The following is a 17095-nucleotide window of genomic DNA, read 5'->3' on the forward strand; positions in this document are numbered from 1 at the left end:
CGCTCCCGCTGCGGTGACAGCGCTGCTCGCTGCCCGCTCGCCTGCTGGGCGAGGGAAGGGGGAAGATACCCCGAAGTCCGTGCCTGGCAGCGAAAGGAGTAATGAAGCTGTGCGAGGGCTCTGTTCGCCCGTGTCACCCCCATCATCGCGGGGCGGCTCAGCCAGTTTAAACGAGGTGAACTGTTCGGGAGGCAGCGGCGCTAACCCGTGCCAGGTCCTACTTTCAGAAAATCCGGACTCGCATGCTGGGGAAGCTTTTGTGTTTGTAATTTTTTTTCTCTTTTGGAGAGCGGCTTGAGCGCTGTCCCCGTTTAAGGCGCTGCAGACGTGCCACACGCTCCCCTCCTTCAATTTGTAATGTGCGTGTGTAAAGCTGCTGCCTGAAATAACCAGTTCTTGTGTATCATCAGCGATAATGGCTGAGCAGGAGCTGATCCTGCCCTGGGGCAGAGGGATCGACCGCGTGGCCTGCCCTATATTCCGTGTCTGTGACCGTCTGTGCCGTGATGGTACAGAGCAAAGGGATGAGGGTTCGTCTTAAAATGCTAAACGGGCTGTGTGTGAATGCACTGGCACATCTCTAAATAGGTAAAGTAATGGGTAAACCTGGTATGATTAATAGTTGCAGGGTGCTTGCTAATTCTAAATATAATTACCTAGAACTCGGAAATCAAGTGGGTGTGGTGTTTGTTTTGACAACTTGAAAAAATAATGCTGTGATGAATCAGAAAAATAATTCTTCAAGCAGTCCTTAGGAAGTGTGGCCATTTCTCAGCAGCGTTTCTGCTCCTTTTGTCAGGGATAGACATAACTCCTTAGAAAAAAAACTGAAAAAGGAAAACAAAAGACAAAACAAACCAGTCCTGAAAAGTTATTATTCAAAGCAGTTGAACACTGTAATTGTAAAGACCAGAAAGCTCATTTAACTCAAAATATGTTATTTCCACGGTATTATGGACTTGCATCTGTAGTTAAGGGAAATGAACATGTTTGTGGCTGGCACTGACCTATGTAATATAGGACTTAATCACGTGTAAGATGTAAACGAGACAGTGGATGTATTGCTAAATCAATCTTACATAAGATGTTAAGCATTTCAAAGTTGGATTTTCACGGGGGGAAACATACTCAGGACCTCAGGGGGAGATGGTCTGTATTTAGCCGACGACTGGTTCTGTAGGTGAAGCTAGATCTGTACCTAGCATGCAAGTGAAACTATTATTTATGACTTCAAATTACAGGATAGTTTATGTTCCTTCTTACTTGGCTTCACTGTAAAACAATTGCAGACTGATAAGACTGGAAATTTTTGTTCAATTGGTGTATTTGACATTTTGCACTCACTTCTTGTGAGTATTGCACTGCTTCATGAATAGACATCCAGTCTTGCTTTTTCTTAGACATTGCTGTGAATTTGGAACTGCAGGATGAGTTAGGTCGTTTCCAGCTAATGAATTGGTGTTTTGAATTGCAAGTTGGTTTGGGTTTTTTCCCTCTTTTTTTTCCTCTTTAACAGAAAGCATGTGGAAAGTGTGGATTTGATGGCCAGTTTTAAAACCCTTTCTTGCTGCTGAGCAATGAGACTTGTGCTATCAGAGCAGTGAGACTCCCTTGGTGCCCCAGGGGAGTCTGAGGAGGACAGTCCAGTGTTTTGAACCTCTGCAGGACATTCAAAATCCTCAGAAAATTAGCATTGTTGAGTGGGATGCTCTTAGAGATAAGCATATTGTGTGCACAGGTACCTTAGGAAGTATGCAGAATTATTTGGGGACTGCACAGAGTCACCCTAATTAGAGACTTGAACTAGATAAGCATGTAAATATCTAGGACATTAAACTGTGATTCAGAAGGTAAGCTGCTATTCCCAGTTCAGTGCTGCTCTTCGGTTTAATTTGCATCCTATGCTTCAGCTCCCTTATTTGTCAAATGGGGTCAGTTGTTTTACCACCTCTGATAAAAACTGTGAACTAAAGCAGAGCTGTGTAAACTTAGAATTTATTATTTTAGAAGCAGTTGATGGAAGAGAAATGTTAATTAAGGGAATTGTTCTCAGTACCTCTTTCTCTTGAGCATGTGGAAGCCTAAACAGGGCTGTGCATTTATATTATACAATCCACTTAGGCACAAGCCTCCCATTGATTTCAGCAGAGGCTCTGCGCATGGATTATTGATGTGATATGATCCGAGTCAGTTGGCGTTTGTCTCAACTTCCCTTTGTGTTCTGATTGAAATATCTCTGTGGTTCCCATAGTCCAGGAAACTTCTCCCTCTCCTCACTTGGTTTAAAACCACATCTTGTGTGATTTGACCAAGGCTTTTCTTCCAGGCTCACAGTTGGGTGGTGGTGGTGCCAGTGGCATGGGATCCTCACGTTCAGTAGTGCCTTTGGCAGCCAGCGGTGTGAAACAGTCAGTGCCTATCTTCTATGTGAGGTCAAAATGTATCAGTAGTCAGTGCTGCAGGCACAGGATGATACTTCTGCTTGTTTTCTGGGTTTGATCCTGGTTGTGCAGCAGCTTTCTAGACCCCAGATTCAGTTCTGTGCCATTCCTCTTGTGCAAGATCGAGTCCTTGCCAACTTCTCTATGTTTGTTTTAAGCTGTCTCTACAAAGAACTCTAAACTGACCTGCCAAAAGGTTAAAATCCTGCTTCTACTTGACCAAATAGACCAAACGATGGCACTAATTATGGCACTGAGGTTTCTCTACTGTTCCCCAAACACTGTGCTTTGTTTCTGAACAATGAAGGTTTTCCTGGGAGAGAGAGCAGTGCAGTTGCCAAGCTCTGTTAGTTGTTGGCTGCGTTGCCAGCAGTGGTGCCAGGTAGCACGTTGGGTCTGTTATGTAGACAGAATGTAGACAGCTCTTCACAAGGAACTAGACCGAGAGACCAGATCATCTCACAGAGGACTCGGAAGAATGGGTTTGCTGCCAAACCAGGTTTAGCAAGATGACTTCTCTTCTTCTGCAGGGCAGAGCAGTTGCCCATTCACAGGTAGAAGCTGTTAAATGTAGCAAACACCCCAGATTCTTTCTCAGAAAACATGTTTTCAAATTCATTAAATACGTCTGTGTTATAAATTCAGACATGTGCTGCCTCATCTGTTCTTTTCACACTGTGGTATCTTTCAAAGGTAGACGTTAAAGATTGCAGAGGCCATGTGGTCTCCTCATGGTTTCAGACATTTGCTCTGTATTTAACACTAATTCTGCATGTTTTCTTATTTTATGAGTTTCTTTTACTATAAACAAATATGATTTAGCACAGAAGAATATTAAATATATTTCACTCCCTAGTCATCAAAGTGGATAACTTGTACCAGTAGTTTTAGATGGTTGTCCCTAAAGTCTTTTAGAGGAGAACTTGTGGTTTTAAATATCACTCTGGGGATATACCAAGAATATAAAAATCCACCTGAGTGTTAGACCAACCACAGGGATTGGTTCTAGGGAGAGAAAAAGAGCAGATACAGAGATAGAGCACAAAAAACTAAATTACATAAATAGACATTTACCAGCCAGCAGAGCCTCATGCTGTTTCTTTTTGGTAAATAAATATTGCTTTATGCTAAACTAATCTCTTGTTTGTATGAATTACCTGTCAGCTCAGTAGGATCTTAATTTTTAGCCCAAACCCATTTAATCTGTTATCACTGCAGTAAAAAATGTCATAAGAAAATGCTAATAATTATGTTGTAAATATTAGTTATTTTTGGTGATACCAGAAAATGGGTTTAATTGCAGTAACACATTAAGCTTTTTCTTAGCCTAATGTTCAATATTTTTAGCTGTGACTTGGAAGAAAACATGAAATTTTTGCTGATAGAATTTCCAGAGGTTGTTGGTTGCCAAACTGGATGTATTGTTATATAATGGTATTTGGTGACGTGCTCAGCAATGTAAGCACACCATGGATTTAGGGGAGCAGTGTGCCTATAACAGCATCTGTCTGTACTATTCCATCTAGGAAAGAAAGCTGTAGGATTTCCTTACAGGAACAGAACCTGCTTTGAAGAACAATGTCTGGGAATCATAGTAATAGCCACGTGAAAGTGGGGTCCCCATGGGCTACTGTTACCAAATGGATATTGCAGTCTTTTAATATCAGTGGAGTTAGAAGAGCTTTCTCCAATGGAAGGGCTACAGAACGTGAGGCTGGACGCTGTTTTTCAAGATATATTCTGCAGTTCACATCAAATTTCTCAATCTCATATTTATTGACTCCCCTTCTTTCTTTATAGGATTTTGAATGCTTTTTCAAGGGAAGATGGAAAAAAAACCCCTGGCTTTCTTCCAGTTTCTTCTTTTTACAAGGTTGTGTAGTGAGAGTACAAGTGGTAATGGCTTTAAACTGAAAGAGGGTAGACAGATTAGATTTTTAGGAAGACATTCTTCACAATGAGGGTGGTGAGGCACTGGCACAGGTTGCCCAGAGAAGCTGTGGCTGCTCCATCCCTGGGAGTGTTCCAGGCCAGGTTGGATGGGGCTTGGAGCAACCTGGGCTAGTGGAAAGTGTCTCTGCACGTGGCAGGGGATGGAATGAGATGAGTTTTAAGGTACTTTCTAACCAAAACTGCTCTGTGATTCTGTTTGCCATCTTTTTGTCCTATAAGTTCTCATTTCCTAGTACAACCAGAAGGTTTGAAACACGTGTTTCACTTAAACTGTAGCTCCATCTTACCTGCTGATGCCTTTTTCTGCCTTCTTTTCTCTCCCAATACAAACAAGCCTTAGTCTGGTTCTTTTTACACCCCAGCTTTGCCCCATGTTTGAACTACCACTCCATCTCTTTTCCTACTGAAAGTCATTGCATGAGCTGTTTTCAGTCACTGTCAAAAGTATCTCCTGGAGGTTCATCCTAGGTCCTTTCCATACTTGTTCTGACCCCTTGTACTCGTACATTCCCTTCCTCCTCTGTGTCCTGCCAGCTACCTCTAGTACTGTTTACTATATTTTTCTTTTTGAAATTTTGCTCTTGTTTTTTTTTGACAGCTTTGACTGTTCTCTCCTCCGCCTCCTGTCTTGTTACTTGCTTTTTCATTCGGAAGATGATCTTTCTGCTTCCAACTTTTTATTTGTGAAGATCTGCAGGAATCTGTGCTTGGTTTAATGTTCTCCTCTATTTCTTGTTTCTGGATAATCAAATTTGCAAATAAAAATGGAACCATCATATTTAAATTGATGACTCACAGCAGATACCCTGTGCTCTGGATCCAGTACCATCTGTCCCAGCTAAAATGTTGGCTTGTTTGACATCTTAAAATTGTGTAATTGTCATCTTAAGCCTAATGAGTCTAAAACAGAGCTCTTAATGTTGTTTCCACCCACTTCCTTTTGTGATGTCTGTGGACGCACGCTGACATCCCCAGTGGTTACTGACAAGTAAATTGGGAGATGCTGTAATTTATTCTTCCTTACAAAACAGTCTGTAGAGAAGTTGTAATAAAAATGGCAGTAAAAGCGCAATGCAAAAGTATCGAAACAGTTCGTGTCTCGAAGTTCTGAAATAAGTGACATTCTCCTGTGCAATATTAGTTCTGCTGTTTGAACACACAAATTGATTTTATCTGGTTATGGGATCACACATGGTGTTTTCTGTAGACTTCTGTATGGGGCTAGCCAGCATGTTGGTTAGCATTTTGTGATGATCGAGTGAATCTACGTGGATTTTTTCCTCCTTTTTTACAAGTAAAATGATAATGATGTCTCCTTCCCTTTGTCTCCCTGCAGTTTGTGAGTTCTTAAGCACATACGAAAGGATTGCATTAATTTTAGTGAAGAATTTGGACATACTGACCATGTGCTTAATTCACAGAGGATAAAGATAAGTCCTTAGCAGCTGGTTTATTAGGGAAACCTGTCAGAACTGGCAGAGTGGGATCCCAGGGAAGTGAAGAACATGTGATGTTTTACTCTAAGCTTTACAGGAAGAAAAATTGTGTGAACAGATGTAACGTTGGTATTTCTGACTTCTTCACTGCTCATTCTTTTAAAGCAATATATTTTACAGGAAAAGTATAGGACTTAGTAAAAGTCTATTTATGCCATTTGTATAATTCTAACATTAGCAAATTGGTTTTAATTGCATATGACTTCCTTCTTTTAATTTCAAGAATTTCATGGGAAAATTTAGTCTTGCAAATTTTTTGGACAGCAGTGTTTCCTCTTTGTGGAGTAGACACACAAAATCCACTAGAAAACCATGTGTTTTGTGGTCCTCTGAGATTTGCCTGAAGAAGGAAATGGCTTGACCTATTTGGTTGCTATGAAGTAAAAACATTCTTGTTCTCTCTCTCTCTTTTTTTTTGAACATCTGTGTCACATTTATTTCATTACTTGCTGAGGTTCTTTAAGCACATTATTTGGTAATAAAATGTTTTATTTAAGGAAAATAAAGTGATGCATAGCTGCTTCCACAGTTTCATTGAAGTTCTGATATACATAGGTGTGATATAAATGAGTAGGTTTGCCAGTGAAAGTTGACATGTTGAAAGACAAGCACAAGCATTATCTAGTATTTCCTAGGAAGAAAGTGTTTGAATAATTTGGTAGGATTCCATGGAGTTAACAGGAAATGTTGCATGCTGGAACCTTGTGAAATCTAAATCAGAATCTCATCTAGGATTTGGAGTACTGAAGATCTTTGATCTGATTTTTTTCAACAGGTTGAGCTTCTTAGTGTGGTTTTACTAATTAGCCTCATTTTCAGATGTTTATTATAAAAAGAAAGAGTTATCTTATGCCAGGTGTATGCAAGAACTGAAGCTGATGCTGTTATTTAGCAACCCAATGGAAGTTGTCCCAGCAAGGCCAGATTACTGAAACAGTATTAGCTACCGGTTCTTCTGAATTCCATATGAAAATTCTTCAGTGAGAATAGATCAGTCCTTTTGTGCAAGTGGAATCTGAATTCAAGTCTGGCTTTCACTGTCATGTCCAAGGGCTGGGTTGGATTTTGAGGAGCTGCTGCTGTTCTTTGCAGATGGAAGGTCCTTAATACAAGAGGAGAAACCAGTGTTGATTTTTAGATGAAATACATAGAGTTTCCTAACAAAACAAGAAAGCTGTGTGGAAATGATGAAACACAAGTGTGCTGACTCTCGGGGTATGGAAGATGCTAACAATAACTGTGGGAATTCATTTTAGTGGCTCTTCTATCCAGCTACCAGTTCTCACACAGCTTGAAGAAATATCTACTCCTCAGGCAAATTAGATTGAAATTGAGCGCTGTACTAGGCGTACTTTGGCAGCAGGAGCTGATGGGTGGGGAAAGAAATGTCCAATCTTCCTTGTGCTCACTCTTGTTCTCACACACAAGCATGCACAAAAAAAGGCTGAAAAAATTAGCATATGCAAGTAAGGCAACTGCCTTGTACTGTTTTCTCTAAGAGGAACTGTGAGATGTAATCACTTAATGAGTCACCTCTGCATTTTTGTACAGCTGCCTCATTAATACTCAGTGTAACTTCTGGAATAGAGATTTTAAAAATGTGTGTTTTTAATATCTGGTTCATATTGCAAAATACCATTCATGCTGTTTTCTTGTTGAATTCCAAGTATTCAAGAGCCTATTTGCTGTTACATTTTTGCTTTCATGTACTGTAGATATCGCCTTCCTTAATAAGGTCCTTGTTTAGTTCACAGGCAGTGTTGTCTGGAGAGTCAAACTCTGACATAAACAGATCCTGTTGCCCTATTACAAAAGAGGGGGAATTGTCAAAAGGGACATTTGTAGCTGCATTGCATTTATAGGGATTGAATAAATGTGATTGTGATTGCTTGAAGCAGCATTTCTTATATTCAGTAGTCAGATTCTTTCTTTTTTCCCCCTTCTTGCTCATGTAAGTTTGGACTAATGAACTTCCTGCCCAGTCATCTATTGCACTGAGGAGGAATTTTCCCACCAGGCTCTGTGCTCTGAGTACAACTTTGACCACTTGCAAATGCAAGTTCTGAATTTGTAAAGCTGCTGCATGGTTTGTTTCAGTGTCTTGTAACTGGCCATATAGGGGATGTGTGGGGAGAATTTTCCCAGGGAGTTGAGGTTAACCCAAAGTGGCTGTAAGAAGAGATGGTGACACTGTTAAGGAGAAACTCCATTCCTTGGGAAGAACGTAGCAAGTTAAATGCATTTTCTGACCATGGAACTCCCTAGTATATACAGGACAGGCTTGGTCCTGCACAGGACCATTCTCATTCTGTCTTGAGGAGACCAAGGGACCTGATCTCATGCTTGTCCATGGCCAGTGCTCCTCTGGTTCTGGTTGCCCATGTAGGAGCTGCTGTGTGCACACTGTGTGGGCTGATGGTCCATTGTAATAGATCTGTGAAAAGATCTCTGAAGTTTATTGCATGGAGTAGGTCAATGTGTGTCAGCATATTGTTTTGTGCTTCTGCCTTTACATTTTCCTTATTTTTGCTTCTAATTTTTAGATTATTTTATTCTTTTTATTTTTTCTTTTAGCTGAAAGGGTTCTGCCTGGGACCCACCCAAAACAAGCACTTAATATTCCAGGAGTGTGCCTTCAAGAGCTTCTATCAGGCTGAAGTAATCCTTGGTTTGGTCTTGTTTTTTGTAACCCCAGTACACACTAATTGGGGAAACCTCATTTGTATGTGGTATCTGTCATATAAATGTCTAAATGGATAGTCCATATTATGGAATTACATGTTTATAGACTCAAAATAACTGTTTTATAGACTTTATTGTTATTTCACTTGCTCTTTTGCAAGTCAGTTTTGACCTACTGTACTGTTTCTGTTATTAAGATTATCATATCATGTAGCTGCAGCATTTTTAAGCAGCATCCAGTATTCATCTGGGGACATGGAGAATATCTATGCTTGTTCTCCCACCATCTCTTATCATTTGTGCTGCTATTCCTGAATTACAGTTTGTATAGAAACTATTTCCTAAGTGGAAGTTGAAACTGGTAGCCAAGGTTAGTCAAAGTTGAGGGAAATGGCTGTTGTGTCTGGGAAAACATTTGCAGTTACAGAAGGGAGAATGAAAAGATTTCAGGTATGTGACTAGTTTATCCTTTGTGTAGGTGTTGCTGATTAATTCTGTAATCTGAGAATCTGAGTCTGGGTCTTAAGCCTCTCTTCTATGTACTACATGAGGTCAGCCCTTCTAGGCAGCTGGTGATGTTTCAGTTTGCTGTACATGTTTTAGCAAGGACAGATAAACAGAGCATATGGAGTTGATTATTTTTTGGCTATAGGTACTGGATTTTTGTGCATTAAATATAGTAACTTTCCTTTTTTAAGTATCTGGGAGGAAACTTCCCTACCCCCGGTGATTTTTTTTGTTTAAAGTCAGAATACATATAACTTTCTTCACTCTCATTTTGTGCAATGTAAGCTGGAAAGACTGTAGTGTTTAGTCCTGGTCTTGTACCAATAAATGACATAGTGTCACATGAATGTTTTAAAAGATGAGGTGATTTTATAAGAGCAAACTTAAAAAGAATAGTTCAAGTCCTTCTGATGTGAATTCACTTTTCTTCAAAATAAGGGGAGTCTTAAGTTATGTTGCTGTTCTTATTTTGCTGCAAACTTATTCTCCTTTTATATCTTCTACCTGTATAGTAATGCTGAAAAAGTAACATGTTATGAAGGGGAAAGGTTGGGCAAAATTGGTAATCCAAATTAAATACAAATAATACTCTCAAGTTTATGAAGCCTGTGGGTGGGTGGACTTGGCAGATCTATCCATTGTGGTATGTTAGACTTGAAAGAGCATATGGAGATGATTATTCTCTGGCATTTTGTAGTAAAGGTTTTTGAAGAAGGAAGTTTTTAAATTTTCTGTATTTCTTTTTTTTTTTTTTTTTTGAAAAGGAGTGAAAAATAGAATAACTTCAGTTTGAATCAAATAGTAAAATAGTTCATTTTAGGAGCATATGGAGAAACAATTTATTCAAACGTAAACTGCTAAAAGAAATTCTCCTACTGTTTTCCTATTGGCTCTGCAGTTTGCTGAAGGCAGCCCAAGATCCTGTGCAGCTGCGACTAATACAGGATCCAGCTGTAGAGTTTTTATTGTTGCTCAGATGTCCGGTGATGGTCACATCTGAGTTATTGTGTGGAAACTCAGTAAAGGAAAAGGGTAGGGTGGGAAAAAAAGTGACTCTCTATAAAAATATTCCAGTAAAAGCAACAGGAACTAGGAGTATCCATTTCAGAACTCTGCCATAAATCCCATCCTGAAATACTTAAAACGCCTTCGGATTTTGCCGTAGACTTTAAGTCATCTGAGGGGTTTGGGTTTGTTTTTAAAACACAAATGAAGTTAGCTGGTTGGAGTGGGAAGATGGCTGGGCTTTCACATGGAAAACACCCTGTTCCCATTCATAGTACAAGGTTTTAGTTAAAATGAACTTCTTTGCTGTCTTTAAAGTATTGGTACAATCTGTAATGCTGCAATGTAGAGTATATAATACAGGTTGATTTTACTAATTTCACTTATGCTGTGTTTTGCTAGACTTTGATTTACAAAGCCTAAGGAGGGAAGTAGCCTAATATTCTTCTGCAGAGTTTGGTTTACCTTTGGAATATTGGTGCCTCCAAGTCTGTAGATGATGCCTTGGATTGAGATTAAATGAAATAAGTGAGCAGTACAGCAGGGATATGGAATGATGAGAATAGTTGATGATGATCAAAATAATACATTCTTTTTTTCCCTTCAAAATAGTTTGTTTCTTGTTAAAAGCTCATATTTCTTAGGTTTCTTTATAACTGTAGCCAATCATCCTGTTCTTTAGTTACCTGAGGCAAGGGATGCTGGTGTAGAAATGTGCTGTCTGTTGGGTGTCTGCTTCCTTTCCAGATCGTCATTCCAAACTTGATGGAGTCCATCAAATGGCTACCTGAATTTCAGAGTTACTCCAGGTCTTTAGTTCTGAATGTCATTGCTCAATCAGTTTGTAATTACTCCAGTCTGATTTAGTAAGTTTAATAACAATAGATACAAATTATAAATCCTGATTGACTGGAAGAGCTAGCTTAAACTATATAAGTCACTTCTATTACTAGTGACAGTGACATGAATTTTAAAACACAACTACCATCTCAAACATAATCTTGGGCAGTGCATTCCTTTCCATGTGCCTTAATTGGTTGTTAAAATTAATTTTTTTATTGGAGGGAAAAAAAAGAAAGGAGACAGATTTGTGGTCAGTCTGTTGGCTGCAGGACTGTTTGGCACTCTGCCCCACAGTGCTAGAACAGAACAGCAACAACAGCTTATTTTCCTTCCTGAGCTAGTAGGAGCTGATCTGTGATTTCAAAGTGGAAGTGAAATGTGGACAAACACTGTGCTTTGAAGGCAAAACACTTTAACACAAACCAATCGCCATGCAAAAATTAACAGTGATGTCTTTATAGTGATGTGAAATGTTTCAGTCAGGTTTGGAGCTCTTGAACATGGTCACCAATGCCAGTAGTAAGGATGAGGATTTTGTTTTGGTGGCAGGACTGATGTAGCCTATGGATGAGTGGCAATGAGAAATGACACTGGACTGTTTTTAATTGGCATGTGTTTCTTCTGTTTAATTAAGCAAGTGATGACACTTTGCTACTGCATTGGGTGGTGTATACTGTGTACCTGTGTTTGGGCTTTAGTCAGATTGTTTCCTCTCCCAGACAGTTGTGTTTTTTATCTTCTGTTTGTTTTATCTTCTTTTTAAATGACTGTTGGGCAAATAATTTGCTGTCCCTCTTTTTCTTTTTCTCTTTGGCATTGCAGTGATTAAATAACCACTGCTGCATTTTGTCTTTGTTTTATAAGAATGGTAGTCAGAGTTCTTTTCTCCCAATTTTTAAAGTTTGTGAACTTTATTTGAATTGTGAGGAGCCTAAAGGAGTCTCTTTTCAGTTAATTGTTTTCTTGAAGTGCAGGTCAATTTACAGTGCATTTTGCAGAGTTGGTTGTATGTAGACTCTGCCAATGTCAAAGACTATTAAGCTACAGCAACTAGAATGTGAAGCTCTGCTTACTGATTTGTTTTAACAATTTGGCTGTATTTATGGCAAGGAAAATTCAGAAAATATTTGTGGCTTGAGAATAAATCTGCCAGCTAAACTGGAGAAAGTAGTATGATAATGTCTTGCATCTTAGAGAGAAAACAGTGCATTTCAACTGTAACTGCATTGTGTTTTTCTGTGGAGCTCATATGGACTTAGGAGATGATTTTCTAATGTGATGGGAGAACATCAAAAGGTCCTTCTCACATTTGAGAAATAATAGCATGACAATTTAGCAAAGTTTTGGCTTTTCACTACCTCATTTTACATTTTGAAGAAAGGGTTTCAAAAGCTGAACAAAGTTAGCCTGATAGCATTTTCCTGTATTTGAATTGTGAACAGTCAAATGACTCAAAAAAATTTATGTTAAAGTAGATAGAGGGTTTTAGCATAGAATATGTGCATACAATAAATCCATTCAACTAATCAGTCTGCTTCCTTTCTCTCCCACCCTTTGCAGTTGGAAGTTCATCAGCTTCTGCTACTATATCTAGCTTCCTCTTGAGACTTTTAGCATTTTCCTGTATTTGAATTGTGAACAGTCAAATGACTCAAAAAAATTTATGTTAAAGTAGATAGAGGGTTTTAGCATAGAATATGTGCATACAATAAATCCATTCAACTAATCAGTCTGCTTCCTTTCTCTCCCACCCTTTGCAGTTGGAAGTTCATCAGCTTCTGCTACTATATCTAGCTTCCTCTTGAGACTTTCTGGGATAGAGTTAACAGTGGTGGCAGACATTAATGAACAATGTCCTGATTATATTCTGCAGCTCTGTATAAGTTGTCATTTTCCATTGCTGCTACTTCTTATGGAAAATATGTCATCTATTTAGTATGAGCACATTTTGTGTGCTGTGCAGAGCTGCATGCTTCAGTATTTAGTGAAAGCATGTACATCATCATTGAATCAGTAGAAAACGCTTTTAGGTTTCATTAGTGACCAATCTGGAATTTAAAATGAAAAATTTATGATAAGATTTAATGTTCGTACATTCTTGGCTAGGATAATGCAGGATGGCCAGACTTGTATTGATAGTTTTTAATTAATTGTGCTTTGAGGTTATTTGGCATATAGTAAGACTTTTTTGAGGAAGAACTGTCAGGAAAAAGAAAAATTAGATGCTTCCATTTGTCTTATCGGTTGTAAACTTCATGATAAAATACTTGCAGTCAGATCTAATGGAATCCAACAGCCTAATTAAAAGTTCATAGCAGTGATTTTTGTTGACTCTTTTTTTTTTTTTTTAAGAGGATCACAATGTAATCTTTCAGAACCAGCTCATGCACATTTGGACATACTGGTTAAACATCTGCAGGGTCAGTTGGCACTGGAGTGTTCTGGTCAAGGGCACGTGGGTGTTCTGGTTGAGCTTCAAATACTTCCAACAAAGTTTCAAGGTCAACTTTATAAAGACATTGAAAAGATGATAGAACAGATGCTGTGGTTGAAGAATCTTTTAGAGCTAGTTTTTGTATGATTTTGGAGTGGGCTGTGGACTGCAGCCTGCCTAGATACAGGCTGTCAGGACTATATGATTATTGGTGACAACAATCTATGCTTTACTAGTGCCACTGCTTTTATTACCAACCACTTTTCTCAGTGGTTGAGAAATACTTAAAACAAGGAGTTTATCCTTGCATGGTATTCTCCAGGTGTTCTGTACTTGCTGCTGCATTGTCCCTGTTTGTGAAATTCAGAAGAATTTCTAAACTGCGTTAATAAGTTTTCCCACTCCTTATTGTGAGAGCTGTGTTGGCAGAGTCTCTGGCAATGTTGCTACAGACTGCTTAGCAGAAGTGACAACTTGGTATTTCTGGTGGCCCTAAGGCAAATTTAGGAGGATTGCAAGTATGTTAATATGAGGCAGATTTTTTTCAGCCTTCTAACAGAGTTTGTCTTTGTATGGTGAGAGCTGGTGCCAGGTAGAGCACTGCTCTGAGCAAGACACTACCTCTGGAAATGTGCTTGGCAGAGGTTACATCTAACCAGGTTGTCCATGGAACTGGTATCTGAAGGTGAAAAAATCATGTAGGTGTTCCTCATTTAGGAAGTGATAGCTTTTATTGTTACCTTTTTATGTCGTGTTGAGGGGTAGCAGAACTAAAACATTTGGTTCTACTGAATTGTTTCTCAGTCAACAAAAATGTTTCCTATTTGAGCATGGCAGGATGAAGTGGAAATCTGAGAAAGAATGTTTATTAATAGGAGCAGTGGGAGCTGGTGGATTGAAAAAGAGGTTGAGGGTTGAATGCCAGTTAGTTGCTTATGTTTTCAGGGAAAATGCTGATTTTTATATGCTGTAAGTCAGAGACATTGAGAGTAATAAAACTGAATTACTTAGATCTTTGAAGTTGTAGGGATATGATTTTTTTCCCTTGTTAAGTACTTAGCAGAGAAAAAATGATTATTTGAAAATAAAGTACAAAAGATTATGTGTTCAGATTATTTTTCACTGATCTCTGGAAGGAATGCAGTGATTCTGCCAGTATGGGGCAGGAAAAACAGCTTAGAAAAGGCAATGTAATATTTTAGCAGGTTTGGTTGAAACACTTAGGGAAAGTTTGAGTAGGAAGAATGTATTTATTCAAATGAGTTTTTGATCAGAATGCCAGAAGGTCTGCTTGGAGTATGAAAAGTCTTTTTGTAGTGTATAACTTATGTCTGCACTTACAAGGATTCCAGGAGATGCTGAATGTGCTCTATTTTGGAAGTCTGGTGAGCCAGGTTTGGTATGAACTGCTGATGGTCTTTTGCCAAGCAAAGAATGAGAGACCAGGGGGTTGACCTTACAATAAGTGGATCCATCCAGCCAGACTTCTTATCAGTGGACCAGATAAAAAGCTCTTTTATATCTGGATTAGTGACCTGTCAAGCTAATTGTTTCATGGTGTGATGGCAAACAACAATTCACAAAAGCTAAGTATACTCTCTTCTAAGGAATCTGAAAATGCTTTGCAGTCTTAAACTAAGCCTTACTATTCCTTCACTAACAAATGTATGAATAAATTCTCTTAGTGCCCTCTCAGAGTACAGGGCATGTGGCCAATGGGCCTGTTGATGTAATAGTAAGAAACTGGAGCAATTCAAGCCTAAGATAGCCAAAAAGCAAAATACTGTATTACCTATAGTGTGTTTCTCTCCAAGTACTGCAGCTCAGTGGTTTCCATAGCAGGTATCAGGGTTACTTTTTTGGAGGAGACTGCAGGAATGTCAAAGGCTTACACAACATTAGGCATCCTATTGTGCACAGGGTTGTGCATCCTGGAATTTGCCTTGTTTTGAGGGAATGTAAGTGCTACTTGAGCAGTTATTTGATGGATGAGCAGTCCTGTGTGGCTCTGTAGCTGCCTTTGGAGACATTGTTCAGAGAAGGAATTGCTTTCAAATCCAGCAACTGCTCCACCTCCTTCAGTGTGCAGCTGATCCTGGAAAATGAATAAATAGAAAGCTTCTGCAATAAATACTGTTCTGAAATCTAACTCCAGAGCTGTGTAAGGCAGGGATGAGGGAAGGGGGAAAATGAACTTTGCCTTGGTTTTTCTGAAGGTTGGATTGTGTGTTTTAGGAACAGCCGGCAAGCAGCCGCTAATGCTCTCTGCTAATGGGAGCAGCACTGCGAGCGGATCCCTTATTGCCAAGGGTAGACGTTACTGGAAATTTATGATAGAAAGACTGTCTGAGCCCCAACTGTTTTGCTGGGAACGCAGTAGGTCTGATGAGCTGTGCCTGAATATTGAGCAGGATTCAGGGGTATTGCTGGCGGCAGCCGCAGGGTCTGGGCTCCGGGACCCTCCTGCAGCTGCTCAGCGACATTCCTGTCAATTTTCCATGCTGCTACTCGAAATGGATCTGACAGGAATGTCTGCTACTACTCTGGTGTGTTTGCTTTTCAAGTCTATTTTCCAAGGTCTATCCTAGGAAAAAATGTAGGTGCATGCCAGCCAACCGTTTCCTTCTCCCAGTACCTGGGGGTGATGTGGGAAACAGCCGTTTCGTAAGGATAAAGCTGAAACACATTGCTACAATTTTGTTCTTTTTTTTCCTTCTCATAACATTTCAAAAGCTGAAGGAATCAGGGTGTTCCTGTTTGCCTCTTCCTCAGCCAAGGTATGATGAAATAGTTTCTGCTTTCAGAAGGAGTTGTCCCATCCTTGGTCTGTGGTGCTTGGATCTCAAAGCTGAAAGGAGTCTGGATTGGCAGCAGGACATCTGTGGTTAGTCCAGTTGTTCTCAGGGACTGCTGAGAGTTGTGTGTCAGTGGGAGATGGAGTGTCCCTGCTTTCCTTTTCATCCACACATTCTCCTTGGCATTGTTGGGAGAGAGTCCTGTCTTGACTGACAAGGAAAAAAAGTTGACAGAGGGTATTTGCTCTCCTGTCAGTAGTTTGAACTTTGCCTCAACACTCTGCAGAGTTGGTAGGAATCATTCCAAACCCTGAAGTGAACACAGAGCCAAATAACTGGTCAGTGGCAGCAGTAGTTCCAGCAATCCAGCTTTCCAATCAGTATGGTCTTCCACTTGTTAGACCTGTTTTCCATCAGCAGACTGTGCAGGTCACTCTCCCATTTCAAAGAGTGGCTTAAAGCTAAAGTGTTTTTTAATTACAGTCAGTGTTGGCTGTATGCTTGGCTCAGTCAGAAGGGAACTGTGCTGTCATCCAGTCCCTTTCCATGCAATTCTTTGTATAATTCTATGGAGTAATACACTACACTTTTATTGGGCGAAAACATAAATGCCTCAAGTTAAAGGTACATCTTGCTTCTCTTTTATGGCTTAAAATATCTTACTCTTGAAAAGCAATTGCATCTACACATTTTAATTTCAGAGTTTTCTCTTCTTGCTGCAGGCAAGCAAAATCACTGCTCTTTTGCTGCCCTTTCTTTGGGCTGTAATGAGTGAAGGGTTTCAGTTGAAGACATGATATCTGTAATGTGCCACTTAGCTATGCTGTGCATAGTTGGCAGGGTGATCTGTTCCTTTCACCTTCTAGACAGTGTTGAGGGGGAACTCTGATTTCCTTCCCAAGACTCCCACTTAAAAAGTAGCTGTTCTGCATTGCAAAT

The 17095-nt window shown here is 39.6% G+C and overlaps 1 protein-coding gene across 1 annotated transcript in view; it reads left to right on the forward strand.

Annotated features, from left to right (window-relative positions):
* Nucleotides 1-415: 415 nt before the first annotated feature.
* CYTH3 (cytohesin 3) overlaps nt 416-17095 on the forward strand; it is a 46529-nt gene continuing 29849 nt past the window's right edge. Inside the window, exon 1 of the mRNA XM_009069731.1 lies at nt 416-509. Coding sequence (XP_009067979.1) covers nt 416-509 — 94 coding nt within the window. The remainder of the gene's footprint in view (nt 510-17095) is intronic.

The sequence above is a fragment of the Acanthisitta chloris genome, unplaced genomic scaffold (genome assembly GCF_000695815.1).
Source record: "Acanthisitta chloris isolate BGI_N310 unplaced genomic scaffold, ASM69581v1 scaffold22632, whole genome shotgun sequence".
NCBI lineage: Eukaryota > Metazoa > Chordata > Aves > Passeriformes > Acanthisittidae > Acanthisitta > Acanthisitta chloris.